The 23254-nt window shown below is 46.4% G+C and overlaps 1 protein-coding gene across 5 annotated transcripts; it reads right to left on the reverse strand.

Moving 5' to 3' along the window:
* Positions 1 to 11919: 11919 nt before the first annotated feature.
* LOC143831528 (C-type lectin domain family 2 member B-like) lies at positions 11920 to 20905 on the reverse strand. 5 transcript variants are annotated; one of them, XR_013228907.1, is made up of 7 exons: positions 20446 to 20905; positions 18691 to 18765; positions 18428 to 18502; positions 17406 to 17587; positions 16533 to 16639; positions 13154 to 13406; positions 11920 to 12489 (listed from the first exon to the last, which is right to left on the reverse strand). XR_013228907.1 is itself a non-coding variant. In XM_077324578.1 (6 exons), the coding sequence occupies exons 1-6, from the start codon at positions 20558 to 20560 to the stop codon at positions 13292 to 13294; spliced, it is 666 nt and encodes a 221-aa protein (XP_077180693.1). In that variant the 5' UTR covers positions 20561 to 20905; the 3' UTR covers positions 11920 to 13291. The 5 variants fall into 5 exon arrangements, 4 of the variants coding, with proteins under 4 accessions (XP_077180693.1, XP_077180692.1, XP_077180695.1 ...); XM_077324578.1 differs by having other exon boundaries at positions 11920 to 13406; positions 17406 to 17584; XM_077324577.1 differs by having other exon boundaries at positions 11920 to 13406.
* Positions 20906 to 23254: the final 2349 nt, after the last annotated feature.

Here is a 23254-nt window from a genome sequence, read left to right on the forward strand (position 1 = left end):
CTGCTGTGCTAATTTTTGATCTGCAGTTGGTCACTCAAACAATCATCGCCTGTGGTTTCACAGTTGAGCCTCCGCAAAAGGTGCTCACATTTCCTCTGCAGCCCAGTCATAGGCGATTGACTGAACATTGTTTCTTGAGACTCTTAAAGCACAACCATTATCAGGCCATGGAAGATGAAGAGGGATATATGGCATTAAGCCCACGGCCGTGGAATGAAACCTCCACATGTTCGCAAGTGCAGTGGACTGAAGGTAAATCTTTCGCAAATCTTACTATAAATGTACAGCATCTGTGCTTTGTGTTTGTGTTTTTCTGAGAACAAGAATGTGAAATCATAGTTCATTTATAGTTGCACACGGCCTTTAATGACGATCAGCCAGTATTCTTTTGTGGGGAATTCACTGGACAATTTTTGCCCATCTATTCACAGTGGATTCATTTTATTTTTAGCTTTTCAAAATAGATTTCTTGGCTACTAAATAAGATTATATGGCTGCCACGTAGCCATGTTCCAGAAATTACGAAGAAGATTTCATGGAGGTTTGATATTTTGCCCACCTGTAAAAGTCTGGGTGCCTTTTTTCATCCAGTTGAGGACATTTGTTGTTGTTATGTGCGAAGTCGTGTCCGACCCATCGCGACCCCATGGACAATGATCCTCCAGGCCTTCCTGTCCTCTACCATTCCCCGGAGTCCATTTAAGTTTGCACCTACTGCTTCAGTGACTCCATCCATCCACCTCATTCTCTGTCGTCCCCTTCTTCTTTTGCCCTCGATCTCTCCCAGCATTAGGCTCTTCTCCAGGGAGTCCTTCCTTCTCATGAGGTGGCCAAAATATTTGAGTTTCATCTTCAGGATCTGGCCTTCTAAAGAGCAGTCAGGGCTGATCTCCTCGAGGACTGACCGGTTTGTTCGCCTTGCAGTCCAAGGGACTCGCAAGAGTCTTCTCCAGCACCAGAGTTCAAAAGCCTCAATTCTTTGACGCTCGGCCTTCCTTATGGTCCAACTTTCGCAGCCATACATTGCAACTGGGAAGACCATAGCCTTGACTAAACGCACTTTTGTTGGCAGGGTGATGTCTCTGCTTTTTAGGATGCTGTCTAGATTTGCCATAGCTTTCCTCCCCAGGAGCAAGCGTCTTTTAATTTCTTTGCTGCAGTCCCCATCTGCAGTGATCTTGGAGCCCAGGAAAATAAAATCTGTCACTATCTCCATTTCTTCCCCATCTATTTGGAAGGAATTGAGAGGGCCGGATGCCATGATCTTTGTTTTCTTGATGTTGAGTTTCAAGCCAACTTTTGCACTCTCCTCCTTCACCCGCATCAACAGGCTCTTTAGTTCCTCTTCACTTTCTGCCATTAGAGTGGTATCATCTGCATATCTGAGGTTGTTGATATTTCTCCCTGCAATCTTGATCCCAATTTGTGACTCCTCTAATCCCGCATTTCTCATGATGTGCTCTGCATACAAGTTAAATAGGCAAGGCGACAGTATACAGCCTTGCCGAACTCCTTTCTCAATTTTGAACCAGTCAGTGATTCCATGTTCAGTTCTCACTGTTGCTTCTTGACCTGCATATAAATTTCTCAAGAGACAAATAAGATGCTCTGGTATTCCCATCTCTTTAAGAACTTGCCACAATTTGTTGTGCTCCACACAATCAAAGGCTTTAGCATAGTCAATGAAGCAGAAGTAGACGTTCTTCTGGTACTCCCTAGCTTTCTCCATGATCCAGCGTATGTTGGCAATTTGATCTCTAGTTCCTCTGCCTCTTCGAAATCCTGCCTGTACTTCTGGAAGTTCTCGGTCCACATATTGCTGGAGCCTAGCTTGTAGGATTTTGAGCATAACTTTGCTAGCATGAGAAATTAGTGCAATGGTGCGGTAGTTTGAACATTCTTTGGCATTGCCCTTCTTTGGGATTGGAATATAAACTGACCTTTTCCAATCCTGTGGCCATTGTTGAGTTTTCCAAATTTGCTGGCATATTGAGTGTAGCACTTTTACTGCATCGTCCTTTAAGATTTTGAATAGTTCAACTGGAATGCTGTCACTACCACTAGCTTTATTGTTGCTCAGACTTCCTAAGGCCCATTTGACTTCACATTCCAGGATGTCTGGCTCCAGGTCAGTAACTACCCCATTGTGGTCATCAGGGATGTTAAGCTCACTCTTGTATAGTTCTTCTGTATAATTTTGCCACCTTTGTTTGATCTCTTCTGCTTCTGTGAGGTCCCTACCATTTTGGTCCCTTATCATACCCATCTTTGCATGAAACGTTCTCTTCATATCTCCAATTTTCTTGAAAAGATCTCTGGTCCTCCCCATTCTATTGTTTTCTTCTATTTGTTTGCACTGTTCATTTAAGAAGGCATTCTTATCTCTTCTAGCTTTTCTCTGGAATTCTGCATTCAATTGGGTGTATCTTTCTCTTTCTCCCTTGCCTTTCACTTCCCTTCTCTCCTTAGCTATTTGTAAAGCTTCCTCAGACAGCCATTTTGATTTCTTGCATTTCTTTTTCTTTGGGATGGTTTTAGTTGCTACCTCTTGTACAATGTTGCGAACCTCCGTCCATAGTTCTTCAGGCACTCTGTCTATCAGATCTAATTCCTTAAATCTATTTGTCACCTCTACTGTGTATTCGTCGGGGATATGATTTAGTTCATACCTGAGTGGCCTAGTGCTTTTCCCTACTTTCTTCAATTTAAGCCTAAATTTTGCAACAAGAAGCTCATGATCTGAACCACAATCAGCTCCTGGTCTTGTTTTTATTGACTGGATAGAACTTTTCCATCTTTGGCTGCAGAGCACATAGTCAATCTGATTTCTGTGTTGACCGTCTGGTGATGTCCATGTGTAGAGTCGTCTCTTGGGTTGCTGGAAAAGAGTGTTTGCTATGACCATTGTATTCTCTTGACAAAATTCTACCAGCCTGTGCCCTGCTTCATTTTGTACTCCAAGGCCAAACTTGCCTGTTATCCCGGTTATCTTTTGGCTTCCTACTTTAGCATTCCAATCCCCCATGATGATAAGCACATCATTTTTGGGCGTTGCTTCTAGAAGGTGTTGTAGGGCTTCATAGAACTGATCAACTTCATCCTCTTCAGCAGCAGTGGTTGGGGCGTAGACCTGGATCACTGTGATGTTGAATGGTTTGCCTTGGATTCGAACTGAGATCATTCTGTCATTTTGGGGATTGTATCCCAAGACTGCTTTTCCTACTCTCTTATTGATTATGAAGGCTACTCCATTTCTTCTGCGAGATTCTTGTCCACAGTAGTATACCTGATGGTCATCTGAATTAAATTCACCCATTCCTGTCCATTTTAGTTCACTGATTCCTAAAATGTCGATGTTCAGTCTTCTCATTTCTTGTTTAACCACATCCAGCTTGCCTTGATTCATGGATCTGACGTTCCAGGTTCCTATGGAATAAAAATCTTTACAGCATCGGACTGTCTTTTCGCCACCAGTTACTTCCACAACTGAGCGTCCTTTCGGCTTTGGCCCAGCCGCTTCATTCATTCTGGCGCTACTCGTACTAGCCGTCTGCTCATCCCCAGTAGCATATTGGACACCTTCCGACCTGAGGGGCTCATCTTCCAGCGTCATATCGTTATGCCTATTGGAACTGTCCATAGAGTTTTCATGGCAAAGATACTGGAGTGGTTTGCCATTTCCTTCTCCAGTGGATCACCTTTTGTCAGAGCTCTCAGCTATGACCTGTCCGTCTTGGGTGGCCCTGCACGGCATAGCTCATAGCTTCACTGAACTACGCAAGCCCCCTTGCCACAACAAGGCAGCGATCCTTGAAGGGGGTTGAGGACATTATAATAGTCCAAATAAACATAATCTCAGGGTGTAGCCATTGTTGGTCTGCAATGGAAGAGCGACAATTGACTCCAGTAGCCCCTCAAGGACCAACCAGGTTTTCAGGGGATGAGCTTTTGCAACTCAAAGCTCCCTTCCTCAGAGACGTCCCTCTATCAAGAGAACAACATCGTAGAAACTCAAAGAAGTCATTGTCTAATCCTGTAGCATTTATATTTGTTTTGGATATGGTGTTATTCAGATGGTGCCTTTGCGTATTTTGGAATGTTTTAATGGAGAATTGTTGCTGTTCTTTTGAGCAATAACCCTCTTTTAATGCATGAGTGAGTTTCCAAAATGCCATCTCTGGGCCCAAGAATTTGTGATCCTGGAATTCGATGACTGGACCACTAGATTTGTAAACAGCTGTTCCACAATGTAGTGTGTGTGTGTGTGGGGGGGGGAATCAAGAATGGGCTGTGGCTCTGTGGAAGAAGATGGTATCTTTACCTCCCCATTTTCCCCTCACAGCATGGCTAACTCCAGCCTGGTGTTCTTTGATAGAAACCACACTCCAAAGGGGAAGTTAATACCACACACACACACACACATACACACCAATCCATATTAGCTGCGAACAAGGCTACATTTTTGTTTTGGGAGGGTTGGCTGGCATGATTCAGTTGCTGCAGTAACCGGGACAGGAAGCGAATCATATCCCCCCCAGTGGTTTTGCTAAGAGAGTCTTCCACATTTCTGCTCAGGGGACAAAAATAACATGTTGTACTTGGGGATGTCGATAGCTGCATAGGCTGTTCATAGTCTCCTGGAGAAAGATCCATCTCATGGAGGGATAATGTGTCTGTGCTTAGAAAGGCACTCAGGGTTCTTTGCATCATAGAAATCCACATGTAATTTGCTCATTATGATAAATATTTTATTAGTATACAGTACTTTGTTGTAAGTAAGGGAAGGCGAATGTAAGCCACTTTGAGACTCCTTCGGGTGGAGAAAAGCAGCATATAAGAACCAGCTCCTTTTCTTCTTCAAATGTCAGCTGTACTGTACAGAAGTCTAAATATAAGAGGGTGTTAAACCGAACCAAAGTGTGCACGCCCACCTATAATTCCCCTATCCGAAAATTAACTTGTGTAGATTCAGGACATTATGGTGACCTTATGGGCTAATCATGCAAAAATAGGACAGCAGGAAACAAGAACAGAATGTGGACAAAATGGTTTGGTTACAGTTACACCTCCTCAGAAAACTTGGGATTCTTGCAGGTGTTACCAAATGGCGCAAGAAGTCCAAAATCTGTGTGGGGGTGTTAGGAGTAATCTGTGGCCTTCTGGGACTGGCTTTGATCGGGCTGATGGGTAAGTACCTGAAGGCTCCCAATGTTTAGTTTAATTTTTCTGTTATATAGGTAATTGCCTGGGAGAGTTCATTTCTCCTCCCTGCCCTTCAGATTTTCATGCCTGCACGCCAGCCGTGGGAGAGGGGGTGGGAACAGATTAAATCAGCATGTGGATTTGAGCCTGTGTCTTGCGTACATTCTTAGGGCCATTTCGCACGGCTTCAAAATAGCACAATGGTTGCTAATTGGAAACGCACATAATTTGCCATAACCCACGACGTCGTAGACAATCTGCAACAATCCTGAAACCGACCCGCCAAAAGCGCTTCGTTGTGGCGCTTTCAGGGGAATCCAGAAAAGTGGTTAGTTTTCCCTCTGGTTCACCAAATCTGAAACTTTTCCTCCTTTTTTGCTGAAAAGGTTTCATTCCGAAGTACTCAACTAGCTAATTTCCAGTCAGTTCCCTTTTTCCTCACCTCGGCGTTGAAAGGCATCAGCAGTGAGGCTCTCCACTGGACTGTAGAATGTCCATCTCCACCCCCCCACACACACACCCCAGCTGCTACAAAAGATTTGCCATAGGGAAGGGCGGTATAAAAATCCGAATGAATGAATGAATGAATGGAATGAATGAAACTTTTGGGCAGCCCTTCAGTAATGGTCAGCTTCCCCAGCAAAGCAAGATCAACCTCCTTCCTCTCATGAGTCACAGCTCCAGTATGAATTTGATCCCTGCCCACTTGGTATTGGGTTCTGAACAGATGGTTTACAGTGCATATTTGATTGACAGGACCTGGGAGAAACATGAAAATAATGTCACACATACTAACTTCGTCCCCGTCAGGTTTGTCATGAATACGGGTCTTTTGACTTGTGTATCTCTCCTGGTCAAGTCATTCAGGGCCTGTTTCTCAACAAAGAGACTGTAGTGGACCCAAATGGAACCAAAAATGGAACAAGCATCTTGCCTCACCCAGGGAAAAAGGAAGGCAGGGCCTGTACTGAGGATATCATCACTCACTTGTGTGAGCCATTTACAGGTAAGCTGACATCTGCCCCTGAAAACATTGTTTACTATAAGAAAGGGTGGAATGGGAATTCTTGTTGTTGTACATTAAAATCTCTCAAGCTGCCCCTCTGGTGGTCTTAAGGCTGTTCTACTCACTATGCCCCCCCACACACACTGAAATACAACAGGTAGTAACTTCCCACCACCTCATTAGAATGTGTGTGTTGGCCCTAGAACGCATACTAATGGAGGACAAGAAAAGAAAGATGTAGGTATGAGTGTAAAGGCTTTTTTTTACTCCTCCGACTCCTTTTACATATGTTTTGCCTGCAAAACATACCTATGCTGCAGCCTCATTTTTGTTTTTAGAAAAGCTACTCAGGGGAGAACTCGAAGACAGGAAAAGAGCACAACTTCCCCCCTATTCCAAATCCACCCCTCCCCTCCTGTGCTCCAACAACAGGCTTGTATAACATGTATGCATACAAGGGGAAGGGTCTTACAGAGGGGGGATTGGGAATAAGGAAGTGGCAGCTCAGCTGGGGAGGAACTTTCCCTCCCACCTCTCCAGTCGCAAGGGCTTCCTCCTCTAAAAATGAAAGATGAGATTTGAGGCTCTTCTGTCTTTGTATGTGCCAAATATTGAGAGAAGCACAAGTCAGCAGCTTGCAAAGAATGCATTCACAAAACAGTTACTAAAGAGCCTAGCCAAACAGTGGTGGGACCCTTGTTCTAGGAGAGGGATGGCCAAACTGTGGCTCAATTACTATGAGCTGTGACTACAATTACCATGAGCCCCTGCCAGCACCATGTTAGCAGTGCCTCATAGTAACTGTAGTCCATAGACACCTGGAGAGTCACCATTTGGCCACCCCTGTCCTAAGATAACCATGTTGCCAAGCCCGACCATCTAAATCAGGGGTAGTCAAACTGTGGCCCTCCAGATGTCCATGGACTACAATTCCCAGAAGCCCCTGCCAGCATTTGCTGGCAGGGGCTCCTGGGAATTGTAGTCCATGGACATCTGGAGGGCCGCAGTTTGACTACTCCTGATCTAAATGTGTTTTAGCATCTGTGGTTAATTAATATTGGAAACATACGGTTACATGCACTGCACATAACCGAAGATGCAATTCTGAATCTCTCCTTTGCCTCCAAAGGTTTTTCAGTACCCCTGGGCATAAGATTGCCAACCTTCAGGTAGGGCCTGGAGATCAGCTGTAATTCCAGGAGATTTCCAGCCTATAGAGCTCAGTTTCACTGTAGAAAATGGATGCTTTGATTGGCAAACTCTGTGGAATTAGAATGACAGAATCATAGAGTTGGAAGGGGCCATACAGGCCATCTAGTCCAACCCCCTGCTCAACGCAGGATCAGCCCAGAGCATCCTAAAGCATCCAAGAAAAGTGTGTATCCAACCTTTGCTTGTAGACTGCCAGTGACTCCCGCTGAGGTCCCTGTGCTCACCAGATCCCATTCCCAGATTGCTAGGATTTTCTCAGCCTGCAGTTGACAGCTGTACTTGGTCCAGCTACCTTGTCTCATCCTAAACTTTCTCGATGGTTTTTTTGTGAGGATGAAATGCAGGGGAAGAGAACTGTTTAAGAAGCTCTGGGTCCCTACTGGGGGAAAAAACAATCTAATTTTGGTTACAGCTTGCCAAAAATAAAGGGAAAAAAGAAGGATTGGTGACAGTGTTGCTACAGCTGCTTTGCCACAATGCTCAGTCAGTCAGTATTCAGACTACCGTTAAATATTGCAATTGCAGTGAGCTTGAGTTTGGAGAGTGGAACTTGTTGAGGCAGGGGTCCCGGTTAGAAAACGCTTAGGTGTGGCAAACTGGAGACCCAGCTATAGGGGTGCTTGGCTACTCCCCAAAATAATGGATAACCCCCAGTATTGCTGTCTCCTCCTAGGGAATTCCAAGTGTAAACTCTGTCCTACCAACTGGATTTCGTTGAAGGAAAGGTGCTACTGGGTTTCTAAAGACAAAAAGGATTGGATTTGGGCCAGGAATGACTGCATCAAAAAGAGAGCTAAAATGCTTGTGCTGCTGGCCTCAGAAGAAATGGTAAAAGCAACATGGTAACTGGGGGCATGACAAAGGGAATACAATGCTTTATTTATTTGGGGATTTATATACCACCCCTGCAGAAATGTCCGTTCATCAGAAGAGATGTTTTGGGATTTTGGGACTTGGCTGTGTCCTGAGTCCCTTCAGAGAAATAGAGCTGCAGACTAACAGAGCAATCGAAAGTATGCAGTTATTAGGTATCTTTGTAGATGAGGCACAGATCCAGACTTGCAGCTCTTTGAGGTTTAAGAGAGAGTAATCTTTACTAGAAAAGATGATAAAGAAATACGTATTATATTCATTTGCGTCAGTCTTCTTACTGAAACAGAGTCCAAAAGCTTAAAATAAATACATTGCAAGCACCTATAGCTGGCTTGCAAGGTGGGCTACATGCCAACACATTAGCAGATGGAGAGAGGTAAGCCTAATGGAGTGTTCTCCTACCCTTGCAAGCGTACACAGAGCTTCCTCTTCCTCTTTTGTTTGAACTGATCCTCCTCCACATGCAATCAGCTGGGTGACCTCGGGCTAGTCACAGTCCCGTTAGAGCTGTTCTCACGGAACAGTTCTCTCAGAGCTCTCTCAGCCCAATCTACTTCCCAGGGTGTCTGTTGAGGGGAGAGGAAGGCAAGGCCATTGTAAGCCACTTTGAGACTCCTCTGGGTAGTGAAAAAGGTATATGAAACCCAACTCTTCTTCTTCATCATTGGCTGTCCTCAACTCACAACAATGCATTCCCAGTTTATTTGCCCTCACCCAGCTCCTTGCTGCCTCCATGCCTGTAGTCTGTCATACCTTTGTACATGAAAATGAGCATTTGAATTGGGATTAGCAATTCGATGGAACCATGCTCCCGATTATTCAGTGCTCTCCCCCACAAACATAACACAGACCTCTTTCGAAGCACAGGGTTGATCCCTGCGTGTCCTCATGGATTCGAGCAGCAAGTATTTTCTGGCATTGGGAGCAGGTCATCTGCCTTAAGGTGGTGAGATGATCTGAGAGTCAATGATGTCAAAAGTTACAGAGAACTAGGTGCCTTGTTTCACCTGCCGGACCCTATATGCTCCTCGTTGCCCAAGGCCCTTAAGGCAACTCCCATTCTCCCTGAATATTGAGAGGAAATGGGTCCCGAAGCCTGGTTTAATAGATGAGATGCCACTATAAAACATGTTAGCAGAGGGGACTGGACATTATAGCCCCTCCTTATGTGTTTGACAGGAGTTCATACAGAGCATCACGGAAGAGAACTATCCTGTTTGGATCGGACGTAATTCTACAGCTCGCCACAAGAATGGGACAAAGCTAGATCGTTCAGTGTTAGATCAAAATCTGTGAGTGTCTTCCTGTTTTGCCTCTACGCATGCAAATGCATGGGCCCAGTCTTGAATTCTATCACTCTGTGTATTTGGCTGAAGCAACCTGGTCCCCTAACAGAGTCACCTCGAGTTTGAATGACTCATTCCTGAGGTCGTGGCCCAACCTGAAGCTAACTTCACGGAGATGCCCCAGTGGATGTCTTGTCAATGAATTCCTGTGATGCTGGTAACTGGCAGCTGATTGTAGGAATGGTCTCTCAGAAGCATTGTCCTAACGGGCAAATCGTTGCTCCATCTATGGACACTGTTTCATATAGTCCAGATATCTCCTGGTGATGAAAGCACAGTGTGATAAACTTACATGAATAAATTTACCCTCGTGTTAGGATTTTTATAACAGGGGTTCGGACTCTTTTAAGGAGGCACAAACTGGAGAATTCTGAACAAATCCCGTTCAAGGCATGCATCATTTCGAAAGTTAATCTGGCCCAAAATGACTAACTGGGCAGATATGTCCTTTAGCCATGGTAGCTAAATAGATCTAAGGCAGTATACTCACAATACTAGGGACTGTTAAACAAATAGCCCAGAAGAGGGCTGTTACCAAGATATTTCCTTGCTCTAATAAGAACTCAAGACCCTCTTGTGGTGCAGAGTGGTAAGGCAGCCATCTGAAAGCTTTGCCCATGAGGCTGGAAGTTCAATCCCAGCAGCCGGCTCAAGGTTGACTCAGCCTTCCATCCTTCTGAGGTTGGTAAAATGAGTACCCAGCTTGCTGGGGGATAAACGGCAATGACTGGGGAAGGCACTGGCAAACCACCCCATATTGAGTCTGCCATGAAAACGCTAGAGGATGTCACCCCAAGGGTCAGACATGACTCGGTGCTTGCACAGGGGGTACCTTTACCTTTTTAATAAGAACTCAAGGGTACCCACTAGGTGGGTGTCACAGATTTGGCCAGTTCATGCTCTCCCGATTTCCTGGATCTTTTTTTCTGGTTAGGTATGGGGGTTCTGGCTATTTAAACCTAGCAGCTGAGCAGGGCTGCCCACCCTGGTTGCAAGCCATTTAAACCATCCATTTGCCCATATTGCAGGGGGGAAAAATGGAGCACTGAAATGACTGCTGGCCATTCTAGCCCAACAGCAGATAGGTGCATCCATTCTGCTTGGAAGAGGGGGAAGCAAAATGAAGGGTTAAGTGGCTACCAGCCATTTAAACCTAATAATTGACAGGCAGACCTACCTAGCTGTTAGGTTGGGAAAATCTGAATGGCCCGGACCAAAGTAGCTGGTTTATTTCAGGACTTCTGGTTCAATTGGGTTTGGCTTGGGAACACTTTGCACCCTGAGCCAGAATTTTCTGGTTTGTTCCCATCCGTAGTGCCCACGCTGGATCTTACCATCCATGAAGTCCAGCATCCTTTTTGCAACTGTGGCCAGTCAGATGCTAGAGAGAAACCTACAAACATGGGAAAAGTCATGGCTTAGTGGTAGAGTATTTGCCTTATAAAAGGTAAAGGTATCCCCTGTGCAAGAACCGGGTCATGTCTGACCCTTGGGGTGACGCCCTCGAGCGTTTTCATGGCAGACTCAATACGGGGTGGTTTGCCAGTGCCTTCCCCAGCCATTACCGTTTACCCCCCAGCAAGCAGGGTACTCATTTTGCCTTATACTTTTGCTTTATTCGCAGAAAATCATAGGTTGAGTTCCAGACATCTCTAGTTTAAAGGAACAGATGAGAAAGACCTCGGCTTGAGACCCTTATAAATCAGCTTTGTTTCTTTGATTTCCTGTTGCGATTTACTCAAAAGAGTCCTGTGGCAAATTACAGTATTAAAGCCACATAAGATTAAAAAAAAGATTAAAAGCATCAAATACAAAATATTAACATTAAAACATCAGAATTTGTGCGCTTCATGTATTTTTATATTTTGGTATGACTCAGCCAAGCTTTTCCTCGTCTTTTTTTTTTAATAGGGTCTCACAGCATCTCCCAACATCAGAAATGAGCTGTGGGGTTGTTAAGGGCAAGCAAGTGCGCTTCGAAATGTGCAGCGCTGAATTTCGGTGGATTTGTGAAAAGGAAGTCATTTTATTCTAGCCTGCGGCATCAACAGGACACCCGTCTTCCTTTGGGGGAGCTGAAGTACACAGACTGCTTCCAAGAGGTTATTTCTGAGGGATGGCAGGAGATACGGCTCCCCTCTTAGCATCTCCAGCAGCATCATGATCCACGTTTAATAGTAGGAAGATGAACTTCATCAGAAAAGCTTTCCCCATCAGTTTCCCAATTCTAGCCCTGCTTTTTCCCCCAGACAAATGAATGAAGTGAAATTGACTAGATCAGAAGATGTCCAATGGATTTTATTCGTAGGGAAAACACATAGAACAGTGGTTCTCAACCAGGGGGTCGGGACCCCTTTGGGGGTCAAACGATCCTTTCACCGGGGTCGCAGCTTTCAATTTTATCTACGTCCTTCTTGAAGTGAGGCCTCCAGAACTGCACACAGTACTCCAGCTGTGGTCTGACCACTGCCGTATACAATGGGACTATGACATCTTGTGATTTTGATGTGATGCCCCTGTTGATACAGCCCAAAATGGCATTTGCCTTTTTTACCGCTGCATCACACTGCCTGCTCATGTTTACAATCCACAAGTACCCCAAGGTCTCATTGACACACAGTGTTACCTAGAAGTGTATCCCCCATCCAGTAGGCATGCTTTTCATTTTTCTGACCCAGATGCAGAACTTTACACTTATCTTTATTAAATTGCATCTCTTGTTCTCATTTGCCCATTTTTCCATTGTGTTCAGGTCTCGTTGAACTCTGTCTCTATCTTCCGGAGTATTTGCCAGTCCTCCCAATTTGGTGTCATCTGCAAACTTGATAAGTAGTCCTTCCACCCCCTCATCTAGATCATTAATAAATATGTTAAAAAGTACCGGACCGAGCCCCGAGCCCTGAGGTACCCCACTACTCACCTCCCTCCACTCTGATGAAACACCATTGACAACAACTCTTTGAGTGTGGTTCTCTAACCAATTCCCTATCCACCTAACTATCTGAAAATCCAGATTGCAGTCCTTCAATTTACCCATCAGAACATCATGGGGAACCTTATCAAAAGCTTCACTTAAATCCAAGTAAACGACATCAACCGAATTTCCCCAATCCAGCAAACCTGTCACTTGGTCAAAAAAGGAAACCAGGTTGGTCTGACAGGACCTGTTGGAGACAAATCCATGCTGACTTCCTTGGATCACCAAATTGTCCTCCAGATGTTTGCAGATTGCTCCCTTTAATATCTGCTCCATTATCTTCCCCACAACAGAGGTCAGACTCGCTGGTCTATAGTTTCCCGGGTCACCCTTCCTCCCTTTTTTGAAGATCGGAATAACGTTTGCTCTCTTCCAGTCGTCCGGGACATCTCCAGTCCTTAAAGAGGTCCCGAAAATGATGGACAAGGGTTGTGTACAAACACGAATAAAATATGCTGAACTTGGGGGGGGGAGGGGCTCAGCGGAGACGGCCAACAGAATCCCTACACACACTCTCTGTCGGCGGACTTTCCTTACCCTCAGATAGCTGCGTGTGCGTCTGAATCTCTGTCATCCCGACACACCAGTCTCTGTGAGTCCCCATAAGGAAGTCGACAGTTACTGCAAAATCTCCGGATGTTTGTGCAGCTGAGCTGGGATGCTCACAGGTTTTCTTCAAGACGCATGTAGAAATTTACGGCATATCCAGTTACGCAGTGTGTGGCACCAGGTAGAACTGGCCGCGTCGTAGTTCAGGTAAGCACAAAGGCCATCAGCTCCTATTTTGAACCTGAGATCAGAAGACAAGCAGAGTCTAAGGAAGTGGGTTCTGAATCACAAATTCTTAATGCTACATTTATTTATTTGTTCAGGAAAAAATTATATGCGTCTCCTCCAGAGATCTGACTGAGATCACTCATAAGGCAAAAAGAAAGTAAAAGGGAACAAAAATTACAACAGTGGGAGTAAAACTACAGACACAAAAATCAACAAGATTGAAACCAGCAACTGAACAAGAAAAGCACTTGCTAGGCACAGGAAAGAATTTGCGGGGCCCACAGCACCAGAGCCAGTTTAAGGATTTGTGGGGTCCCAGCAAAGTACAATTGTGGTGGGAACAGCCAAGACTGGGGGCAGAGGGGCCCCACACGGTGGAAACGGGTGTCACTTTGAGTGTCCCTAAAGAGGGAAAAGGGGGGAGGAGAGAAGCTACAGCCCTGATCCATGGGAGGGAGGCAAACGCAGGCCCCTTAGCATGTACTACATGGATAAACCAGCCCTGGTTAGGAACATAAAAGCAACCTTATAGAACTTCAGACACCAACAAGATTTTCAGGACATGAACGTTCAAGAGCCCAAGTTCCTTTCATCAAAGTCTTTCAAAAGCTTGTAAATTGTGATGGTTTCTAAGGTGCAATGGGATTTGAATCTGCATTTTCTACTGCAGACTAATATGGCTGAAACCCTTTCACAATAAAACCTTATTATTGAAATAACCCTCCCATGAGCAACAACCTATAAAAACAATAAACAACTTGACTTCAGTAATCAAAACTGACCTACCACTTGACCTCAGTAATCAAAATGGATGCAACCATGTTAAATTGTGGTTTCATATCATGTTTAAGCAGATTTGTGTCTTTATGAAGCATTGTTTTATTGAGTTTTTAGACTTTGTAAACTGCCCCGAGACAGGGAACCGAAAGGGGCAGTATATCGATCATGCAATAAATAACAAAAAAACAACAACAGTTGTTTAAATATTTATTATACTACCTTTTCCATGTGACTCAAGGTAAAGGTATCCCCTGTGCAAGCACTGAGTCATGTCTGACCCTTGGGGTGACGCCCTCTAGCGTTTTCATGCAGACTCAATATGGGGTGGTTTGCCAGTGCCTTCCCCAGTCATTACCGTTTACCCCCCAGCAAGCTGGGTACTCATTTTACCAACCTCGGAAGGATGGAAGGCTGAGTCAACCTTGAGCCGGCTGCTGAGATTGAACTCCCAGCCTCATGGGCAGAGCTTTCAGACTGCATGTCTGCTGCCTTACCACTCTGCGCCACAAGAGGCTCTATCAAGGTAAGTCACAATTCCCAAAAAACTGGAAGCATACAAAACATAGCAAAACCCCATTATCTCCCTTCCCGACAAAATGCCTATAGCTTAAACCCAACACAGGTCATAAATGTAGCTCACCAGGAGTTTTACCATCTACTCCAGGTGAAGCTACTCAGATCCTGCCAGGCCCCAGAAGATCTATCCACACTGATCCATCGCACCGTCATTCAAAATTGGATTACTGTATCTCACTCTACATGGGGCTACCCTTGGCACTTACCCAGAAATTACAACTGGTACAAAATGCTGCCGCCTAAGTTCTCACAAGGACCCCATGGTGAGCTCACATTCGACCAGCCCTCTGACCGCTGTTTTAGTTGCTGAAGGAGTTTCCAATCAGATCCAAGGGGTGGATATTAACCTTTAAGGCTCTACGCAATCTGGGCTGGTCAAGTAAAGAATATATTCATTTTTTAACTGGCTGATGCCAATTTTGTTACCCTCAAAGTGGCTACTTCAATCTTTTCTCAATAAATATCGGGAAGAAATCCCCAACCTGATTCAGAACTAATACATCATTTTACTACCTAACGCTTTATTCAGCACGAGCTTATGAAGAGGGGTTCCATAAGACTGCACTGGAACTCAGAAGGCTTAAAGCAGGGATTCTCAATCAGGGTTCTGGGGTTACACAAGAGCTTCCCCCAAGAGTTACGCAGCCTTTCATAGAAGTTCAGATGACCCCTCACAAACTGGCGGTAGAGAGTGTCTCCCCCCCTCCTGTAGTTGAGGATGCGGAGACCAAATGAGTAAGATTAAGCCATCGTTGTTGCCACTATTGTAAATTTATTGGATCTTATTGTTATTTTATGGTTTTAGGGGACGGGGTTATGTAAGCCGCCTCGAGCCTTCGGGGGGAGGCGGGGTATAAATACAACAACAACAACAACAACAATAATAATATCATTAAACCTCATTGGAGCCCTCCTCCCCTGTAAATTATTGATTGATTGCCTGGCTCCCACATTTGACTTCTGCATCCACTTCTCCGAAGGGACATGTCAACACTTTCGGGTCCTTGAAGCCTGAACAATATTTTGGGAGTTCTTCCATGGTCAAAAGGTTGGAAAAGGCTGGCTTAAAGGAAAGGAATCCTGATGAGAATCACACTGCAAGTCATTCACCAGAACTTCCACCATGTTCTGATTACTAAAATTTAGCAAGAAGAAGGAGAGTTGGATCTTATATGCTGCTTTTCTCTACCCAAAGGTGTCTCAAAGCAGCTTACATTTGCCTTCCCTTTCCTCTCCCCACAACAGACACCCTGTGAGGTGGGTGAGGCTGAGAGAGCCCTGAGATTACTGAACAAGAAGAGTTGGTTCTTATATGCCCCTTTTCTCTACCCGAAGGAGGCTCAAAGCGGCTTCCAGTCACCTTCCCTTTCCTCTCCCCACAACAGACACCCCGTGAGGTGGGTGAGGCTGAGAGAGCCCTGATATCACTGCTCGGTCAGAACAGTTTTATCAGTGCCGTGGCGAGCCCAAGGTCACCCAGCCGGCTGCATGTGGGGGAGTGCAGAATCGAACCCAGCATGCCAGATTAGAAGTCCACACTCCTGACCACTACACCAAGGTGGCAAAACTAAAATTTATTTTCTTTCCCTCAGCAACAGAATGCGAAACCTTTAGGAACTGTTGTCAAAAACTTAAACCCATACAGGAAAAAAAAATCACCAAAATGGGTTAGAAAACAAACAACCTTTTCATTAAGTTTGAGAGAGAGGCTTTGTTAAAACAATACCCCTGAGCATAGTACTTTCCCAAGAACAGCAAGTCCAAGGGAAGGGGAATCACTTACCACTTGTTGAAATCTGAACCATCTGGCCATTTCCAGGGCTCTCCTACTGCCTTCCTCCGAAGGCCAATCCAGTAATCAGTACGACTCTTATACCGCCTCACAAAAGCCTTCAATAAAAGAAAACTTCATGTGTCTTATCTACTACTGTAACTGATTAAAATCAATAATTTGTATTGCAGAGGTTGTCCACCTGAGCCTTTTTGGATAAAATGGGATATCAACACATGAATCTTAATGCTACATTTATTTATTTAGAAAAAATCTACATGCTGCTACTCCAGAGACCTGACTAAGATGGCTCCTGAGGTAAAAAGAATACAACAATGAAACTATAGACACACATAAAAGTTAACAATATTTAAACCAGCAACAGAACAAGCAAAAAGCCTGCTAGGAACAGAAATACAGCATAAGAACAAGATACAGGTGCTGCACTGAGCCCCATCCAGCAAGGAGCACATTACAGTGAATGGCTTTACTGTGCCCTCCTGGCCGTGGTGTGGCCAGAAAAGAATCATAGAATCATAGAGTTGGAAGGGGCCATATAGGCCATCTAGTCCAACCCCCTGCTCAACGCAGGATCAGCCCAAAAGAGGAGCGTGGCAGTGCCCAGTCCGGAAAAACAGCTTTGCCCTATGAGAAGCATAATTAGGGTGGTACCTGGCATCCCCCTGCTAGCCCAAGAACAAAGGACAGAGGAATGGGACATCTCAGCTATATGGAAACAGGGATACAGAGCTCAAAATCGTTGACAGAGACCATTTTATTTATAATCATGACACAATCATGTTGTAGAACATACCCACAAACCATCATGTTGTAGAACGTACCCATAAACTAAGTCTAAAAATATATCTGGAATGTTTCTCTTACCATTTCCTCGGGAGTGTCAAGTAGAACCAAAGAGGCACCATACAGAGTACAGTTTTTTTGGCTGGAATTCCAGGTGCCTTCAGCATCAGAGAAAAGGTAGCACTTTCCTTCGTATAGAAGCCAGTACTTTGGGCAAGTTGGACTGGTTGCACTTGCTGAGAAGCGGCCTGCCAAGAAACCTACTGGAACCAAACCAAATTCAATAAAATGAAAATAAAGCAAATCAAAACTCAAACTCGGACAGTCAATAGCTACAGAATTCTGGCAGTGATTTTAGTCATCTGAGCATGACGATCTTGAAGAAAATAACTGGTTACCTTCTTGGTTATCTTATGCTGTGTCTTTTTTTTTTTTTAACCTGGAGCAAAAGAAACAGCATAAGCAGACTTGTTATCTAAGACTCCTTAAATCAGTCATCTCATGGATTTTGATAGGTTTCGTGAAACTCTTGGGTTTCTTGAAGACTCTGGCAGGGCTTCCCAAATGGGTGGGAGTTAATTAATTAAAAATATATATTTTTATTTATCTTGTGGTATGACTATATATGGCCATGTTGACCATTCCCCCCCCCCCCTTCTCAAAATGGCCAATGGTGGGCCTGGAGTGGGGGGAGGGAAGGGTCCCTGATGGGTGGGTAAACCGCTATGCTTCCCAGGTGCTGCACTGCGCGGGAGTAACACGCATGCACATTTGTGGCTGTGCATGACGCCAACGCGCATGTGCGGGAGTGCCACGCATGCCTGTTTGCGGCTTGCATGGCGCAAATGTGCATGCGCGGCTCGGCTCGGCCCTGCAGGGAGAGGGAGCCGCGGCCCGGTGCCAGGGCCTTCGTGGCCCGGCACCTGGCCGCAGCCCAGTGGTTGGGGACCACTGATCTGGAGAACAGTTCTAGTTCCAGGAGATCTCCAGGGGGTTGGCAATCCTGAGTGGGAAGAAGATGAAGGGAGGCAGCTTTTGCTTGGAATCCAGAGGGGACCGGTGACCTATCTAGAACTTAGCAAGTACAAAGTCAGAACACTCACCTATTACTCCAAGTGTTAAGAAGGCAATGATACTGCAGAATATCTTGTGGTTGCGGCAAAAATCGAGACAGCTCCCTAGCAGGAAACAAGGCACATAATGGTGTCAGTGAAAATGACAAGCAGAGAAGTAATGTAGATACAGATACAGAAGCCTTTATTGGCATGATGAACAATATATGTAAAGGGATACAAAACGTATAATTAAAACCAAACAGAGTTTCTCAATTTCATTAAAAACAAAGAATTGAGTCTAAAAACATTACCTGAGAACGCTGCAGTATGGGAGGGTCGTGCAAGGTCCGAGCTGTCAAGCAATCTATTGTCAATTATGGTTTCATCTAAATGGGATTGAAAGGAGGACAAAATGTCAGATATCAAAAAGCGGTCAGAAGAGAATTTGGGTTGGGTTTTGCTCACCAAATTAACAGAGCACCATACCAAAGAGTAATCATAGTTATATGTGTGCAATAAGGACAGCTGCAAAGTCTACATCTACGGACACAGAAGGATATCTATCCCAGCAATATAAACAAGGCAAAGAAAAGGGGAGGGATGATTTTCCACAAGCAAGATTTATCTGAAATCCTATGCATTGCTTACAATGCAATCTAGCCTCCTGGGTGGGGTCGGGGGGGGGGGGAGGCAATACAGCAGGGATGATCCAGCAGCAGCCTCTCAAATTTCTTCTGCTGCCCAGAAAGATTAAACCTTAAAACAAAAATAAACCGTGTAACCAGGAACTAGGAATTCTTGGCGCCCAGCCAATCAGAGAAAGACTACCCTGTTATAGTTTTGCAGCCATGAGGCAGCATCAAGTTATTTGGGGAAAAGCAGAGAGCTGCCTGCTTTCTCATGCCGGTTTTTCAAATATCGAGGGTTGTATCCACTCCAGGATATCGCTGGAGAAAGGTAGGGTCACTCCGGATCAATCCTGCTTGTTGCAGATGAAAAATTTAAATTGCCCAACCTCAAAACAGAAATCGCGTTCTGTGTAGACGGCAGGCACTGAATCAACCTGGGATTGGAATAAAAGCTCCGTGCACATTCAGCCCCACATTCAAATCCCGACTCTTCCATGGAAGGTTGTTGGGGGAGTTTGGGCCAGTCACACAGATACCCCACCTGCTCCTGCTCTACTCAGCCTTCGGCCACCCATTTCAGGGAAACAAACTGGAAGAACAGAATTTGAGGCCAATGGCACCTTTAATACCAGCAAAGATTTATTCAAGGCACAAGCTTTGGTGTGCACGCTACATCACACAATGGGACACAGATCATAAGAGTACCAATACAAGGAGAGTAAATCAGTAACAAATTAGTAAATTGCGTCACAGCAAGCCTAAATATGCAGTAGGGTAATTCCTTGCTATAAAAGCAAATCAGTCCCTTGGGTTCAATTGTCGTTCACAAAAACAGGGAGGGAATAAAACAGTTAAGGTTACAACAAAACTTGAGTCCAGAGGCACCTTTAAGACCAGAGGTAATCAAACTGCAGCCCTCCAGTTGTCCATGAACTACAATTCCCATAAGCCCCTGCCAGCAAACTCTCGTGAGAATTGTAGTCCATGACCATCTGGAGGGCCGCAGTTTGGCTACCCCTCTTTAAGACCAACAAAGATTTATTCAAGGCGTGAGCCAGAGGTAGTCAACCTGCGGCGCTCCAGAGGTCCATGGACTACAATTCCCATGAACCCCTGCCAGCGAACGCTCATGAGAATTGTAGTCCATGGACTTCTGGAGGGCCGTAGTTTGGCTACCCCTCTTTAAGACCAACAAAGATTTATTCAAGGCGTGAGCCAGGGGTAGGCAACCTGCAGCCCTACAGAGGCCCGTGGACTACAATTCCCATGAGCCCCTGGCAGTATTATGGCAGGGGATCATGGGAATTGTAGTCCACGGACCTCTGGAGGGCCGCAGGTTGACTACCCCTGGCGGTCGTGCGCAGGCACATTTCCTCACACTTAAAGGCGCGCCCGAACTCAACCGTTGCGCTACTTCAGACGAACACGGCGACTCACTCGGACCTATCAAGCTGGACGAAGATATTCTCTCCCAGCCGGAGCGTCCTTCGCTCTTCTGGCTCCCCGCGGCCGCGCCGGGCCGGAGGCAACCTCCGCTCTTCTCCCGGCACATTTCAGGCTCTCCGCTGACTCCGACGACGCTCTCGCTCCGTCTGCAGCCCTTTATGCGCCTCCCCCACCCTCCTCCGCCGCCCGCCGAGCTCCGCGTCTCCTCATGCCGGACGCGACAGCTGTGGCCAGCCCCCCAAAGGCGGTGGGGTTGCGCAAGCTTCCTGGGCGGCCCTTGAGCCGGCGCTCTCTGGCCTCCCGGGGCTATTTTGACCTGCGGTTTTGGCTCAGCGCCTCCTCTCTCACGCGGGCGCAGAATCCCGGGCAGGGCAGGGCGGGGCCACCAAAGGAATGCAAAAGCTCCAAGGCGGCCTCTGGGGAGGCGGGAGGCGCACGGCGTCTTCTATGGAGCCCCCTCCCCCCCCCCCCCCGCACCTTCCCAACTTCTTGCCTTAGGCAGCCAAGAGAGGAGGTGCCTTTTCTCCTGCAATTGCGCAAAGGAAGCGGGAGCCGCTTTCTTCCTTCTTTCCGGACACGCTGCTCTGCTGCGCCTGCCAAAAAAGGCCTTCGTCCCCATGGCTGCTTGCTCAGCACAGTCTTTCTGGCCTTTAAAAAAAAACAAAAAAAAAAAACCATTGAGAAACCCCCGAAACAGCGTTCAGAAGCCCCAGAGGTGGCTCAATCGTGCAGAATCCGCTCCCTCTAGGCGCATCATTGGCTAATTTGGGAGTTTGGGTGTCTGTGTTTGTCAACATAACCATATGTGTCAGGGGTAGTCAAACTGCGGCCCTCCAGATGTCAGTGGACTACAATTCCCATGAGCCCCTGCCAGCATTCGCTGACAGGGGCTCATGGGAATTGTAGTCCATGGACACCTGGAGGCTTATATGGTCACTAGGGGCAAAGCCTGGTGCATCAGGAATACACCAGGCGCAGCACTGGCTCCATGTAAAAAGCAAAACAAACAAACAAAAAATCATGGTTTTGACACCCACCCCTTCCCTCTCCATCTTAAGATCCAGTGTGTTGGGGTGGTTTAATATGATCTGATGAGCAAACGTTGCTAAAAAAAAACAAAAACCCACAGGCAACATCTCAAAGTGCTTTTCCACTGTGCTCTGCCCTCATTAGGTCCCTAATGGCTGCAGTCTGAATTGCAACATTTCTTTTAAAAGGCATTTCATGAATACAATTTCCAGGGCTTTCCAGCTGACTTGGGCCCCTGGCCACTTTTCACAGACAAGAGTTGTCCTGCAAGGCTGCTTCCTGCTGACCAAGATAGCTAAGAGAATATGAACAGGCTGGCAGCTGTGCAGAGCTGTTCTTTAAATGGAGCAAGATACCAGGTCCCAGATACGATTGTGGCGCAGCCCACCAAACTATTACCGGTCTATGACAGGAATGCGAGCATTGTGCTTTCTCAGGAGATGTGACAGAGTTCTCTATACTCTCTCCAGCTGCAACTGAGTGGATTGAAAACTTAGATCAGGGATTCCCAATCAGGGGTCTGCTTGATTCCCAATCAAGGTTTACTTTTCCCACTGGCTCCCAGCCAGCACGAGCATCCCAATTCCCGCAGAAATCCTCTTCTCCCTCCTTTCTGACTTTGCTTTCCCGAAGAGCACAACAGGAGCCGGGGCCGCAGGAAACTCCCTCTCTGGCTTTTGTCACACACACCTTCCCCCCTCGCCCCCCCCCCAAAAAAGCTTTCTGTATTCTTTCCCATCCGCTCACTGCAACTCGGCTAGCGATGCCAATTCTGGGTTGGGAAATACCTGGGGACTTTGGGATGGAGCCGGGAGTGAGCAGGACTTGGTGGAGTAGAATATCGCGGAGTCCCCCCCCCCCAGGGAACTGAGCTACGTCGGCTGGAGATAAGCTGCAATTCCGGGGGATCTCCAGGTCCCACCTGGAGGCTGGCATCCCAACCCTCGGCTGCTCACCGGACCCCAGCCCTCCTCCCTCTCCGCTCTGCCTCTTACCGCGGCGGGGTCTTTGCGTGGGCTCCTCCACAGGTTCGCCGCTCGTGGTGCCCAGCCGGCCATTCCGGAGCTGCAGAGGAGCGGCCGGCCCCACTCCGTCGTCCCCGTCCCCCGCCAGGTGGAAGGAGCAGTCCTCCTCTGCCTGTGCGCAAGGAACGGGCCTCCGGCGTGAGTTGTTTGGCTGTTTAAAAAGTTCTCCGATTTCCTTGCCAGCCTCCTTTGCCCGCCTCCCTTTCCAAGAAAAAAACCGGCGGAAAAGGCAGCCGCCCGCCCGCAGGAGCCGCCTTCGCCTCTGGCCGTGCGCCGCCCCATGCTCGGCCTCCCTTAACTGCGGCTGCTCCCGAACGCCCGCGGGACAAGAAGGGAAGCAACCGGGGAAGGGAAGACACTTTTGTGCGCGCGCGCCTCGACTAAACTTTTCGGTCCCGAGTCACCTTGAAGACCCACCAAGCGTGCAACTTGGTTGGTCTTCAAGGTGCCAATGGAAAAAGGTGACCAGAGTTCAACATTGGTAAAGCGGGACACCATTAAAGGGGGGAGGGGGGTCTTGATTAAAATGTGGTCTATATGGAGCAACAAAAATTTTCATAGAATGCAACAATAGTATTGCAATACATATATACTAGAAATAAAGCCTGCTGTAAAAAAAAGCCCGCTGTAAAAAAAAATACACAAAAATAGTATTGCAAATATAAGTTTCAACATAAGTACAATTTGCCAGGTGCCCCCAGATGTACCTTACACTGGACTCTAAATTTGTTTGGCTGACTTCGGAA

The sequence above is a fragment of the Paroedura picta genome, chromosome 3, assembly GCF_049243985.1.
Source record: "Paroedura picta isolate Pp20150507F chromosome 3, Ppicta_v3.0, whole genome shotgun sequence".
NCBI classification, from domain to species: domain Eukaryota; kingdom Metazoa; phylum Chordata; class Lepidosauria; order Squamata; family Gekkonidae; genus Paroedura; species Paroedura picta.

What these genes read in the sequence shown, in the direction of transcription:
- LOC143831528 (XM_077324577.1), bottom strand. Translation starts at nt 20,560, where the DNA reads ATGTGCCGGGAGAAGAGCGGAGGTTGCCTCCGGCCCGGCGCGGCCGCG. An exon ending in TTGACACTCCCGAGGAAATG is followed by an intron (nt 16,640 to 17,405) that starts GTAAGAGAAACA and finishes CTTTTATTGAAG; the next exon opens with GCTTTTGTGAGGCGGTATAA. An exon ending in GGTTCAGATTTCAACAAGTG is followed by an intron (nt 13,407 to 16,532) that starts GTAAGTGATTCC and finishes TTCTGATCTCAG; the next exon opens with GTTCAAAATAGGAGCTGATG.